The 14,573-nt window shown below is 23.0% G+C and overlaps 2 protein-coding genes across 3 annotated transcripts in view; one reads left to right on the top strand and one right to left on the bottom strand.

The window, feature by feature from the left end:
• Positions 1–746: 746 nt before the first annotated feature.
• On the bottom strand, positions 747–10,334 carry LOC127286172 (transmembrane protein 68). Its single transcript, XM_051312529.1, has 5 exons — positions 9,793–10,334; positions 7,032–7,170; positions 4,314–4,770; positions 3,457–3,660; positions 747–1,341 (listed from the first exon to the last, which is right to left on the bottom strand). Exons 1-5 carry the CDS (start codon positions 9,836–9,838, stop codon positions 1,231–1,233), a joined length of 957 nt encoding a protein of 318 aa, XP_051168486.1. The 5' UTR covers positions 9,839–10,334; the 3' UTR covers positions 747–1,230.
• A 278-nt stretch (positions 10,335–10,612) lies between these two features.
• Positions 10,613–14,573, top strand: part of LOC127286162 (ATPase family AAA domain-containing protein 2-like) — a 37,576-nt gene continuing 33,615 nt past the window's right edge. The window contains exons 1-2 of one of the 2 annotated variants that reach the window (XM_051312504.1): positions 10,613–11,081; positions 13,629–13,863. In XM_051312504.1, coding sequence (XP_051168461.1) covers positions 11,076–11,081; positions 13,629–13,863 — 241 coding nt within the window. In that variant the 5' untranslated portion in view covers positions 10,613–11,075. The remainder of the gene's footprint in view (positions 11,082–13,628; positions 13,864–14,573) is intronic. The other variant, XM_051312505.1, reaches the window with a different exon arrangement.

The following is a 14,573-nucleotide window of genomic DNA, read 5'->3' as shown; positions in this document are numbered from 1 at the left end:
AAAGAACGATTTTAAGAGGAACAAAAATTTATTCAAGAGAGTCGAATGGTCTCTGAAATTTTTTGGCAAGAAGAGACCTTTAAATTATCGCCTTATAAAAACGCCACTAAACGTGAAAATGATAAACATTTTATTTTAAAATACTTTTTTCTTTAAAAAAAGGGACACCTTTTACAAAAGCAGCCAAAGATCATTATCTTATAAATTTCTTAAATTCGAAAGATTGTTCGAATCCATACAAAAATGCGATTGTAAAACGAAAAGTAGGAAAGTAATATAATAACAGGTTCATTATCTCCTGCCGCCGTCAGATGGCAGAAGCATGGAGAGAGCAGAAAGTCGCAGCCGAAATCTTTCTGCCGATTGTTTGTTCGGACATTTGCAATTTCGGACGAATGAAAATTTCATCGATTAGAAATTCTGTTAAATTATTTTTCGGTTAAGTAAAAATTCTCTAGTATTAAAAATCGGTTATATAGAAATTATATCAAATAATAATTCGAGAAAATTAAAATTTATCTGAATTTTTGGTTGTATAAAAATTCTGTAATATTAGAAAATCGTTTTGATGAAAATTATGCAAAATACTAATTCGAACAAATAAAAATTCGGCTCAAAAATAATTATGACAAATGAAAATTCTAACTTATAATTTCTAGAGCATAATTATGCGTCCCCCAAAGTATTGAATCCAACCAAGAACTTTCAATTTTTTAAAACTATAAAATAACTATCAAAAAACTATATTTCCTTTAATTAATTTTCCAACAGGAAAAAAAATTGATTTTTATTTCAATAAGTTATTTACAAACAAAGAACTTTAAAAGTCTTTGTTAATATATGCATGTTAGTTCGTCGTATAAAAAATAAATAAGGCAGTCATTAAGTACATACACCAACTCAATTTGAAATGATCCTAAATAAAAATACATATTTAAATATTTTTTTAAGTTTCTGCTTTGCACCTCATTAAAAATTTACCTATATTAAATATATATATATATATATGTATAAAATCTCTTTTTCAGTATTGCAACCGATAAAAAAAAATATTTTGACGTGACAAAAAAAAAACAATCGGAATGTAACTGAAAATTATGTTCGATGACACATTATTATTATAATTATTATCTTTTTCCGCCCTCATACAAACACACACACACATACACAATTCACAATTCTAATAATATATTAGAGAGAAATTGTTTACTACTGTATTTTTCGTCACATTCAGTGAAGTTTCGGAGTATCCTCATTGTAGAATCGTTCGAGTAATGCGCGCGTTATACTTCCTGGCACTTTTTGATGTTGTTGAATCAATTCGTCAAGAGCTGTTGCAACCTGTGATTTTTATAAGAAAAAAAAAGGACACAATTATTAAGAAATTGTCTTGTAATTCAATTAAAAGAGAAATTTCTTTTTAAACGAAATAATTTTATAATACAGTAACGTAAGTTTTTTTTTCATTTTAACCCTTAACTGGCACTATGGGTCCAGTAGACCCGAGCATTTTTTCTCGCTCAAATTAATTGAATGTGTAGCTTTTGAACAAAATAATAAATTAGCTTCAAACATTAATAAATTATAAATTTTTAATTTTAACCTAAAGTCACATTTTATTCTGCAAAATAAATACCTTTTTTGCAAGTCTTGATGTTGTGGTAATTTTTTTTTAATTTTTAAGTCATAATATTAAAATTTAAATAACTCATGAATTTTTAAGTAAAAACACGCAATTTTTCGTTTTTGTTTTTCACAATTTTTTTTAACTAACTTAAAATAAATTAATTGCTGTAAAACTAATGAAAATTTAAAAAACACATCATAAGCTACCTCAGATTAAATTTTTGTGCAAAAATATTAAATACCGGCTGTACAATACACGTTTGAATACGTCGGGTCTAGCAGACCCGTTGTGCCATTTACGTTCGAACGCGGAATTGTGCCAGTTAAGGGTTAAATGAAAAAAAAATTCTTAAAACAAAATAATTTTAAATTTCCTTTAAAAGGCAATACTTTCGGTTTTCTTTTGCATTAAATTGTTATTTCACTTCCCTAGAAAAATTTTATGGGAAAGTAGAAAATATAAATGAACTTGAATCTGATGAAATTGAATGTTTACATTTATCTCGAGTTTTTACGTTTACCCTGAAATTTAGGACGTCGAAGAAGTTAGTAACGCCATTAGTTTTTTCAAAAACATAATTTTTGTGCCAATTTATACTAAAAAATTTATCACAATTCAGTACAAAATTTATTTTTGAAATATTTTTGGATAAAAAAATGTTTAATTGAATTTTAAAATTCAATAATTTAAAAAAAAATTTAATTTTTCGTAAATTTTTTGATTGTTTCTTTTTGTTCTGAATTAGAAAATTCAGTACAAAATTTGGCGAAAATTTTCAGACAATTTTTAAAATAATTAATTTTTGGAAGAGATACATATTTAAGATTTTTAGAAATAATTGAATTTCAAGAGTTTTTAAATTGAAATTTTTTTAAAATTGAATTATTGAAGATTTTTTTCTATTACAAATTACAGACAATAATTGAATATTAAAAAAATTTTTAAAATAATTGAATTTCTGAAGACCTAGATTCCAGATTTTTAAAATTAATCAAACAGAAGATTATGAATTGAAAATTTTTTATATTCGAATTGCTGAACTTTTTTTTGCAAGAATTTTAGACAATAATTGAATTTTAAAGAATTTTTAGTTGAAAAATGTTTTAAATAATTTAATTTTCAAAAAATTTAATTAAAATTATTGAAAATAATTAATTTTGTAGATTTTTTACATTCAAATTTTTAAAATAATTGAATATTGGAAGAGCTTCAGCTTCTACTAGAAAAAATAATAATAAGTATTTTATTTTTTATTTAATAAATTAATTAATTTCAAATTTTATTTTATAAAATAAGTAGAGAAAGTCGATTTTTTAAATTTTATAAATTTGATTTAATAAATATTTTATTTCTATTAAAATTTATTATTTTATTTAATATTTCAAAATTAAATTAAAACAAATTTTTCAAGAATTTAAAAAATTTTAAAGATTAAAAAAAATTGATCATCTGAAAATCATCTGAGAATGGTTGATGACATATTTTTAAAAAATCTAGTTATTATATTATATTTTAAACTCGATGAATTTATAAGTTCTTTGACCATAATATTATCGAACAAATTTTTTGTGATATTATTAATCAAAAATAAAATGTTCACGACGCGATTTCGTAATCTTAAATTTTGCACATTTTAAAAACTTTATTATTAAAAATTATTTTATAAAGTAAGTCGAAAAAATTGTCTTTTATTAAAATAAGTCTAAAAAAGTTGTATTAAAAAAAAGTCAGAAAAAGTCGTACAATTCGATATTTCTTTATATCAAAGAAAATTTTCTTCATTTATAAAAACATATCATTTTTTCGTAAAATTTCAAAAATAATAATACCTTTATTTGCAATTGCTCAGGTGTAAGACTTTCATCATAAGGAATTGGTTTGCCTACAAATGTTTTCAGCTTGACGGGAAATCCTCCATAAATCGGGACAAATGGAAATCTCGTGGCTGCATATAATCTCAACCAAAATCTTCGACCCCAACTAATTGTCCTGAAGGCTTCTCTAATATTTCTCGTGAAGAAAGGAATAATACACTAAAAAAGAAAAAAAAAAGTTAATTGTCAAAAAATCGCCAATATTACCGTTGGAAAATATTATTTTCTTATGGCTGAAAAATAAACTTGAACGTGAAAAAAAAATAATAAATTTTTTCTTTTCCTTTTTGTTGAAATTCTAAAAAATTGCCAACGAAATAATTTAATTAAAATGTTTACGGAAATATTTACAAATTAGGAACATAAAAAATTCGATATTTTTTTTAAATTAAGAAGATGGAAAAGATCAGCATAACTGGTTTTAGTCATAAAATGTTTTTATTTATCTTTCTACTAATAAATATTCTTCTTAGGTAAAATTTTGATAAGAATTTCATCAAATTTCATAAAAGAGAAGGTAAAAAAAATCAATTTTTAGTTTTCATTCCTTTCAGGTTTAAAATAATTTTAGTAATTAGTAAAAGTTCTAATAATAATTTCCGACGTTAATGTATAATAGTTATTTATTTATTCTCAGATTCAGCAAAAAACTGCACGAAGGAAAAAAATAAAAAATATGTTTTTCATACTCAAAAAATACCTATATTAAACGAAAAAAAAATTGTTTCATTCAATTGACAATTTCACTGTAAACCGGCGAAATTCTCGCAAATATCAATAAAAACAAAAAATAATGCAAAAAGTACAAGTACCACTTTTGCGTCGAGAGCAACTTTTGCAAAGCCAAGTCGTTTCTTCCACATGAGTCGATAATAGGAATCGCCGAATTGTGCCTCATAAACGCCACCAGGTGAAATGGCGAGCATATTGCCCTCCTTAAGAATTGACGAGCATGTTTGCACTGTACCTGGAATGACTTTGAGAACATCGGAAATAACGGACCATCCGGGAACTTTGAAGAGAAAACGATCGGCAACGGTGTGAATTAGCTTTGAATGAAATAAAAGTACCCTCGATAGGAAATAATAAAGATCAATGGGTATTGTACCATGATAATAGACAAACAATATTGGTTGATCCACGGGTATATTTTCGAGTCCAACAACCTCGTAGCCATGCCATATCCAACCGTGAGCGTCCCAAAGGGCAGCGACAACTTTACTACCCGCGTCTCTCCAATCAGATTCGTACGCCTGTCTCAATCTTGCTCTAAAAACAAAAAACAAATAAATTTTTTAACCCTCCCTTACTCGCATAGTGAAAATACTCTTCAGTCAGTTGCAATTTTTCTTTTATTTCTCTGAAAATCCATAAAATAATAATTCCATAATTTGAATACAACATTATTAATTTAGGTACAATTTCTTTATAATTTAAGCACTCCTCAATTAGTAAATAAAAAGGGGACGCTTGAATATGTTCTAAAAATCATTAGTTAGAATTTTCATTTTATATAGAATTTCATTATTTTGTCATAATTATTTTTAAGCTAAATTTTTATTTTTCGAATTAGTATTTTTCTGAATTTTCATCAAAACGATTTTCTATATTACAGAATTATTATATAACCGAAAATTCACTTCGCAGAATTTTTATTTGTTCGAATTTTTATTTACTCGAATTTTCATTTTACATAATAGGCATTTTAAAGAATTTTTATTGGTTAGAATTTTATTGCATAGAATTTTCATTTTATTCTTTCAAATGAATTTTCATTTGTTGAAATTATTAATTGATATAATTACCATATAACCGATTTTTCATACTACAGAATTTTTACCTTACCCGAAAAATCATTTAACAGAATTTCTAAGTGATAGAATTTTCATTTGTCTGAATAAATAATCGACAGAAAGATTTCGGCGCGATTTTTAAAATCAACCAAACAAAAATTATCCATAAAATTGTGATTGGTTAATTTTAAAAATCACGCCGAAATCTTTCTGTCGATTGTTTGTTCGGCTATTTGCAATTTCGGACAAATGAAAATTCTATCAATTAGAAATTCTGTTAAATGATTTTTTGGTTAAATAAAAATTCTGTAGTATGAAAAATCAGTTATATGAAAATTATATCAATTAATAATTCGAACAAATGAAAATTCATCTGAAAGAATAAAATGAAAATTCTATGCAATGAAATTCTACCCAATAAAAATTCTTTAAAATGCCTATTATGTAAAATGAAAATTCGAGTAAATAAAAATTCGAACAAATAAAAATTCTGTGAAGTGAATTTTCGGTTATATAAAAATTCTGTAATATAGAAAATTGTTTTGATGAAAATTTAGAAAAATACTAATTCGAAAAATAAAAATTTGGCTTAAAAATAATTATGACAAAATAATGAAATTCTATAAAATGAAAATTCTAACTAATGATTTTTAGAACATAATCATGTGTCGTATAAAAAGTATTTTTTAGGGTAAAAAAAGAGCTTCATGATTTTTTTTCAATTTTTTTCATCAAGCTGTTTACGAGATATGAATTTTTCAAAAATTTCAGAATTTTAATGATTTTTTATTATTGAATACTCATAACTTTCTCTTAAAAGTGCACCAATTTTAAAAGTCTTTTTTCAAAATGTGTATTTTTTAGCTAAAATTTTTCAAAATTTAATACAAAAAAATTATAAAATTAAAATTTACTATTTTTTTTTTAATTTAAATTTTAAAATTTTATTTTTTGCAAATAAAATTCCAGAAATTTCCCAGATTTTTCAGGTTAAAATTTTTTTTCCAGATATTATTTTAATAAATTTTAATGACAAAAATACATTAAATGCACACAAGATTAAATTATATTTTATCTTTTTGCATTAATAACTATTAAAGAATACATTTAATTTTTGGTATTTTTTGATCTCGGATCGAATTTAGGAGAAGAAAAAAGACGTTTTATTTATTATTAATTCTGTAATCTGATTTATAAAAATTATTTGAATTCAGAAACTATTAAAAAATATTAGAAGAACTTAATTAAAATATTATTGAAAAAAAATATATTTAGAAAATTTTTTTAAAATAATTGAAATTTAATAAAGCTGCAGTTAACATTTATAGAAGTAATTGAATTTTTGGAGATAGTTAATTAAAATTTTTGTAAATATGAATTACGGAAGATTGCAAAAAAAATTCTTACACGAAATAGAAAATTCTAGGAGCCAGTGAAAAATTTAAGAACTTTTCCAGCTTTTCTAGGTGAAAATAAAATTCAAGGACTTTTCCAGGTTTTCCAAGTAAAAATAAAATTTAAGGACTTTTTTTCAAGGGCTTAATCTGCCAATAAATAAAACATATTCCATAATTAAAAAAGAATTTGAAGTTATAAAATTGAATTTTTTAAACAAATACAGGAAGAATTTCCCCGTATGTGTTTCAATTGACATCGGTTTTTTTTTACAGAACCTTTTTTTCTATGACCTACAGTTATTTTAAGATATAATTATTATTGTTATGTAATAATACAAACCTATGTATTTTGTACACATAAAGTATCGATGCGGAAACGTAGAGAAGTATCACAATCATTAACGGAAGTAAAAACGTAATTATAAGTGGCATCAATAGCCAAGAAAGCCATAGTGTGAAGTCAACGTCAATGTAATCAACTGAAAAAAATTCATTTAAACATTTAAAGTGAAATCAACAAAAATAATTGAAAAATACAGCAAAAAAAATCAAGATATCTAATTATATATTATAAATATAAAAATATTTAACTATACAATTATAAATATTATAAAAGTTAAAATTTCGAAATTTTTGGTGATGAGTCGAATTAAAAACTATACATTGCCCGTAAATTACAAATCAATAAATAAATTTTTATTTGGCAAAATTTTAAAAATTGATTTTTATAACGAAATATTATAATTTGTAATATAAGAAAATATATAAATTATTTTATAATTTTCATATCGAAGAATTTGTATTTAATTAAATTTTGATTTAATAGAAAATGCACAGTTTCAAAAATATGATTTTCTTCCAAAAAATAGAATTAAAAAAAAATTCTAATTTCCATTTAAAATATAATTTCTATATAACAAAAATTTTTATTAAAAAAAATTTCCATTCGATCTAATTTTTATTTAACAGAATTGTCACTCAACAGATTTTCTATTTAGTTTAATTTTTAATTAAGAGAATTTCTATTTCACCGAAACTTCCTTTGACCGAATTTTTACTTGTCCGAATATTTATTTGATAAAACCAGTTAAAACCGGGCAATTTAGCGGGTGTTTTAAAATCAAGCAATCACATTTTTTTTTTATAATTTTCAATTTTGATAAGTAAAAATGATTTTTTATGTAAAATTTTTGCTAGATAAATTCTGTTTAAAAAAAATTGTATTATATAATTTTCAATTCTGATAAGTGAAAATTATTTTCCGTGTTAATTTTGATAGATAAATTTTTTTAAATGAAAATTAATTTTAAAATTCAGAATTTAGTTAAAATAGAAATTATTTTATATGAAATTTCGGCTCATTATAAAATCTACTTTTTAAAATTCTACTAAATAAAAATTCGATAAGTTTTAATTCGACACAACAAAAATTCCAAAAGGTCTAAATGTTATATGAAAAACTAGCAAAAGTAAACGCGCGCAAGCGCGCCAAATTGAGTATTTAATTGTTTGTTATAAAGAAATTAAAGATTAATATTATCAATAATAATTTAATTTATTAGAATATTATTACATATTAAATGATAATAATGAAAATTATATGTTTACAGGCCTCGGATTATACGACTTTTTCCGACTTTTTTCAAAAATACGACTTTTATCGACTTATTTTAATAAAATGCGACATTTTTTTTTACATTTGAAAAAAATGTAAATAAAATACATTTTTTAGTATAAAATGTAAATCTTCTTCACATCTTCTTCAATTCAATTATTTAACAAATTTTGAACTAAAATGATTCTTCACTAAATTAATTATTTTTAATAATTTTAATGAAATACATCACAAATTCAATTATATCAAAATTATTTTTCAATTAAAATTTTTATGAAATTTAACAATTGTTTATAATTTAAAAAAAAATATCACAATAAAATTGAATTTTTTTTTTTAAATTTCAATTCAAAATAAACTAAAATTCAATTATTACCCGAAATTTTAATTCAAAATCAATTAAAAATCCAATAATTCTCAAAAAATTTCAATTTAAAATTTAATTATTTACCAAGTTTTCAATTTAAAATGAAATAAAATTCAATTATTTTCTAAAATTTCTATTCAAAATTAATTATCCAAATTTTCAATCAAAAATGAACTTAAATTAAATTATTATCCAAAATTTCAATTAAAATTCAATTATTTCCCAAAATTTTCAATTCAAAATGAACTGAAATTCAATTATTTTCCAAATTTAAAATCAAATAAAATTTTATTATTCTCAAAAATTTGAATTCAAAATTAATTGAATTTTCAATAATTTGAATTTAAAAGCATCTAAAATTTAATTATTTCTAAAATTTTCCATCGAAATTTTTATTTTTGAAATTTAATAATTTCAATTATAACTCTAAGGAAATTTAATTATTTTTAACTATTTTAATAATATTCTTTGAAAGTTCAACTATCTGAAACCATTTTTCAATTAAAAATGATTTTCAAATTATTGTATTTTGTCCGCATTTTCTAATAAATTTTTAGTGATATCATCTAAAATTTTAATTACAAAACACTTAAAGTTTCAATTAATTTCAAAAATCTCAATTTTAAATCTTTGATAATTCAATTAGATTTAAAAAATGTTTTCCAAAAATTGTTTGATAAATTATTTTTAGTTCTGTAAAATTTAATAATTGTTTGAAAATTAACAATATCTCTTTTGAAATTTAATTATTTCTAAAAATTTCAACTTTAACCCTTCGAAAAGAATTATTATTAAAAAAAAAAATTTTATTTAAAAATCTGTAAAATATTTTTGTTAAAATAAAAAACAAATCCACTTTTTTTGGAATATAAATCGACTAAAACGACTTTTTGTGTCTTTAAGTTGATTCGAGGTCTGTGTTTTTATAATTAATATTTAATAGCTATTCGTTGGCCCCTGGTACCTTAAAAATTAAGTTTTAAAAATAAATTTTTTTCAAATAATTAATTTAAATTCAAAATTTAATTTTCTTTTTATTTTTCGTGAAACATTTGAGAAATTTTGACCAATTTTAAAAACTTTTTATTTTTCAGTAAAAATTTTGAAACATATACTTACCAATAATGTGTTCAATACTGTTCCAAAGATTCGATATGGAAAACATATTTTGGAAAAAAAAACAAAAACTATGTATATAAAAAAGACAAAAAAATATAATTATAATTTCAGACTATTTTTCTGCAACGAATAAACAAACAGGAAACACTCAGTGACTCGCACATATTGCGATATTAAAGACAAAGACTAAGAACGAGGTTTTTTTTTTTAAAGAAATAAAAAACCCGTTAAACGTCAGTCAACACACGTAATTCAACAATTTTACAACGATTTCGATTTCTTTCCGATTTTATCTAACACACATTTATACAGTCGTTTAATCACGTCTTGTTTTGGGAAAAACTTATTTTAACGTACATTGGCACAATTGACTTCATTGTAAAGTCATCGCGAATAATTTTAGCAATGTTAATTTAATCGTGACCCGCATTTTTGACATTTTCAATGTCAACAAATTTTTAATTTTCTACTCTGTAATATGTGACAATTCAACAGCAGAATCATCAGTTGTCGCCATTTTACTAATTTATATTTTGAGGTTATGTACTTCGATAAGTCGTGATAAAGGGGAATTTTTTCTCAAACGTTCCAGTAATTGAATGTTTTTCATAAATTGTTGTTCTATATAGAAAGTAAAAAATCCGAGAAAAAATTTTTTTGGATTTTAATCTCTAAATTTTTTTTACTTGAAAAAATAAAAATAGTACTATTCTTTTAATAATAATGTTTTAAATATCTATTTGAAAAATTTAAATTTGGCGCGTCACATCATGTGATCGTCATTTGTCAAATAGGTTAGGAGTAGTTGTGCAGCGAACTTCAAGTAATTTCAACTGTGTGGCATTTTCCCTGGGCGATTTTTGCTGGCTATAAGTTCCTTGCGTGCGTGTGGTGTGACCCTGGAAATTCATTTCATTTTTTCGAGTCTTTATTTTGGTGTTTTGCATTTTTTGCTTATGAAATTTTTCGTCCGCGTGTTTTATTAGAATTGCAATTGTCTATTGTAACATTGCTATAATAAAACGATTACGCGTAAACGTGAAAATTTCTTGGGCGTGTGCAATACATAAATATATATAGTATATATACGTACACAAACACACGCCTAATACCGAAACCCCTTTCATCGCAGTTCTGTTCTTTCTATCTCTCTCTTTCTCTCTGTGTAGTGTTGTATATAGTGCCTTTGGAAAGTTTCGATTTCACAAGAAGCATATGACGTGCATTGCAAGGAGTCATTTATACGGAAAAGGAGCGAAATTTGCCCGACGAATCACAGGCAAATGAAGGTAAGGCCAATTAAAAATCAATACATTATTTTCTCTCTCTTTTTTTTTATTTCCTAGCGCTCCTTTCAAAGTGTGTTGTATATTATATGCGAAATCGATTAAATTCTCTCGTTCTTTCTCTCTCTTTCGCGCACACTTGGTCCTTTTCAAAAAGCCACGTAATTGTGCAACATGCGCGCAGCTTCCTTTACAATTTCGTTATTTTATTGCCCATTGTAAATACATAAGGAAAAAAACTAAATTTCAAATTTATTTTCATCATTCGTTTCTTTCGTTATTTTGTTCATTTTTCTTTTGTTAAAGAAAAAGACATTCATTTGTAAGAGACAAAATGGAACTCGAATGAACGACCGTTTGGTTGCCATTCTTCAGGAGCCAACTTACAATTTTCTTCTTTTTTTTCATTGTATTTTCTGTTATTTCTTTATTAAGAAATTAAATTATTTTTTCATCAATTATTTGATGATTTATATTTTGAATTTGTGGAAAATTTTCTTAAAAGACAATTGTAGATTGTGAAATATATCGAGAGGATTATATATATATGTGAATTTTGGGATTGACCTTTTATCGAACACGTGCACTTTATTTTTGACGCTGGTGGGGGTACCGGTTTATTTGACATTAATTTCCCGCCTTTTTTCATGTCACTGGGTTTATACATACACAATAATATATATTTTGAAACTGTTGATGCGTTTTTTTTCGTAATACTATTTATTTTGAAAATATTTTTTTTTTTTTTAGAATTAATTTAAATTTAAATTATTATTTTTTTTATTTAATATTTTTTGTATACTCAATTTTTAACGGAATATTTTTTATGCGCGTTACTAGAAATTTTACCGTAACTTTTCTCTAGAAGAAAAATAGTAACACTTTGTCGTAAATACGTTACGTTAAGAGTAACGAGTGGCCGTTACATATAAAAAATTTTTCAATATAATAAATTTTAAAATAAAAATTAACTAAATATATTTATAAAAATTAAAAAAAAATAGAATATAATAGAAAAATAATTAAATGCGAATAATTAAAAATATAATTAAAAATAATAATAATTTAATATGAAATTAAATTAAAAAATTAATTCTCTTAAATTTTAAATATTTTAATTGAAAGAAAATTAAATTTTGAAAATCGAATTATTTTAATAACAATTTAAATTATAATGTAATTAAATTGTTTAGAAAATTAATTTTTACTGTTAATTAAGTAATTAATAGTTTAAATAAATTTTTTTAATTATTTTTAAAACTTCTTTTTTATTTTATTTTTTATTTAAAAAAATCAACTACTGTAATTTCTATAAATATATTTTACGGGTATCATTTAAAATTGAAAAATAAATATTAAATGAATTTAAATAATTATAATTAAATTTATAAATAATTGAATTATTTTTTACTGTAATTATACACCTAAATAATTGCATTTCAATAATAATAATAATAATATACAAACTTAAATTTTGAAAATAATAATTGAACTATCTTTTTTTTAATTTTTTTTTTAAATTTTGAATTAAAAATTAAAATAATTTTAAAAAATTCAATTATTATAACAATTGAAATTTAAAAGTTAAGTGTTATTTATTTATTATTTATTTATCAATTAAATGGGCAAATATAGTTTGAATTAAATAAAAATTTAATTTAATTGAATTCATAAATAAACTTTTTTAAATCAATTTAATTAATAATAAATTATTAAATATTTTTATATTTTTAATAATTTAGTTTTTTAATAATTAAATAAAGTAGTATGTTTTAAATTTAATTATTATGTAAATATATTTTAATAAATAGATTTTAAATATATTTTTTTATTTAAATTTTTAATATTTTTAAATAATTAAAGTTATTATTTATTATTTAAAATTAAAAAATTAAAATAAGGAAATTCCATTTAAAATATTTTTGGAATTAAAATGGCGTTACTGTTAATTTTAAAAGAAATAAAGTAACGTGTTACCGTTACATATAAAAAATATTCCTCTTTTTTCGTTACTGGTTTCTTATATAAAATATTGTAACTTTCTTCTGTTACTTTTGAGAAGCTTATAGTAACGCGTTACTGTTGATTAAAAAAAAAGGGTAACGTGTTACCATTTCATATATAAAAAAATAGTAACATTCTTCTGTTACTTTGGTGAAGCCTTTATAGTAACGTGTTACCAGTATCAGAAGAAAGTAACGTTTATAACATAATGTTCGATTCCACGTGAAATTTATAGTAACTTTTTTTTTACTACTTTAAAAGTAAACCCTAAACTGTCCGCAATTCCTGGGAATTTTTACTCCAAAAATAGTAAAAATTATTCCGAAAATAGTAAATTTTACTATTTCTGGAGTAAAAATTTACAGAAATGCGCAAAAACTGCAGACACTTCAGGTTTTACTTTTAAAGTAGTAAAAGTTACTTTATTCGTTTTTTTCCATTTTTCTCCGTGATATTAATATAAATAATTCTCGTTGGGAGAGTCGAGAGAGAATTTAAAAAAAAAAAAAAAAACATTGTAAAAGTCGATTGAATTTTGGGTGGCAGATAATGACAGACGATGAAGCCACCCTGGACTCAATGGACACGGAGGAAGATATTTTCAACCCTCGCGGGCGCAGCAGCATTGGCCCAAATGCCCGAAGAACAAAAAGCCTTCGCACACTGCGATCGCACGCCTCAACAAGTCCACATATTGCCGCAAGACATAATCTCAGCGTTCGGCGTAGTACACGCAACAGAATGCAGACATACGATAATCTCAACACTAGTTGGATTCTAGGTACTAAAATCTAGAAGCAACCAAAATTCTTGAGAATTAAATAAAAAAAAAAAAAAAATGAAAAATATTATCAGGTTTGCCACGCTAACTAGAAACCTGAAAAGTCATGGAATTTTGTAAATCTGTAAAAAAACACTCCAAATGTCAGGGAATTTTCCTTCAAATCTTGCGGAAAAGAAACAATTTTTAATATATTATTTTAAACAAAAATTAAAAATACACTGAAAAAAAAATTTATTTGATTCAAATACCGGTGTATTTGGTTATTATCAAATAAATATTTACTTGAATCAAATATTTCTTATTTGAATCAAATAAATTGTATTTGCTTCAAATACTGAAATATTTGATTCAAATACTATATATTTGATTCAAATAAATATTTATTTGATAATAACCAAATACACCGGTATTTGAATCAAATAAATTTTTTTTTCAGTGTACTGTGATTAGCTTGATACTTTGGTAAATTGTTGTCCTATTTAAAAGCAACAAATTTCTAAAATATTAACTAATTCTCGTATAAAAATCATTAATTAAAATTTTCAAGAATTTTATTAGATATAATTATTTTTTTCAACGAATTTATCAAACTATTTATATAGTAGAATTGTAGTTCAACTGAATTTTAATTTAGCATAACTCTCATTCAACTAAATTTTTAAGTGATTCAAATTTTAAAATTTACTAAATTTTTAATTATTTAAATT

The sequence above is a fragment of the Leptopilina boulardi genome, unplaced genomic scaffold (genome assembly GCF_019393585.1).
Source record: "Leptopilina boulardi isolate dan_hultmark-lab unplaced genomic scaffold, ZJU_Lbou_2.1 LbouV2_351, whole genome shotgun sequence".
Classification (NCBI taxonomy): domain Eukaryota; kingdom Metazoa; phylum Arthropoda; class Insecta; order Hymenoptera; family Figitidae; genus Leptopilina; species Leptopilina boulardi.
Note: the sequence above shows the minus strand (reverse complement) of the source record. Positions and strands in the feature narration are given on the sequence as shown.

Coding starts and splice junctions, on each gene's coding strand:
- LOC127286172 (XM_051312529.1), bottom strand. CDS start 9,838: ATGTTTTCCATATCGAATCTTTGGAACAGTATTGAACACATTATTG. Junction 3,661..4,313: donor TTGCTCTCGACGCAAAAGTG/GTACTTGTACTT, acceptor TTTCTTTTTTAG/TGTATTATTCCTTTCTTCAC. Junction 1,342..3,456: donor CTGAGCAATTGCAAATAAAG/GTATTATTATTT, acceptor TAAAAATCACAG/GTTGCAACAGCTCTTGACGA.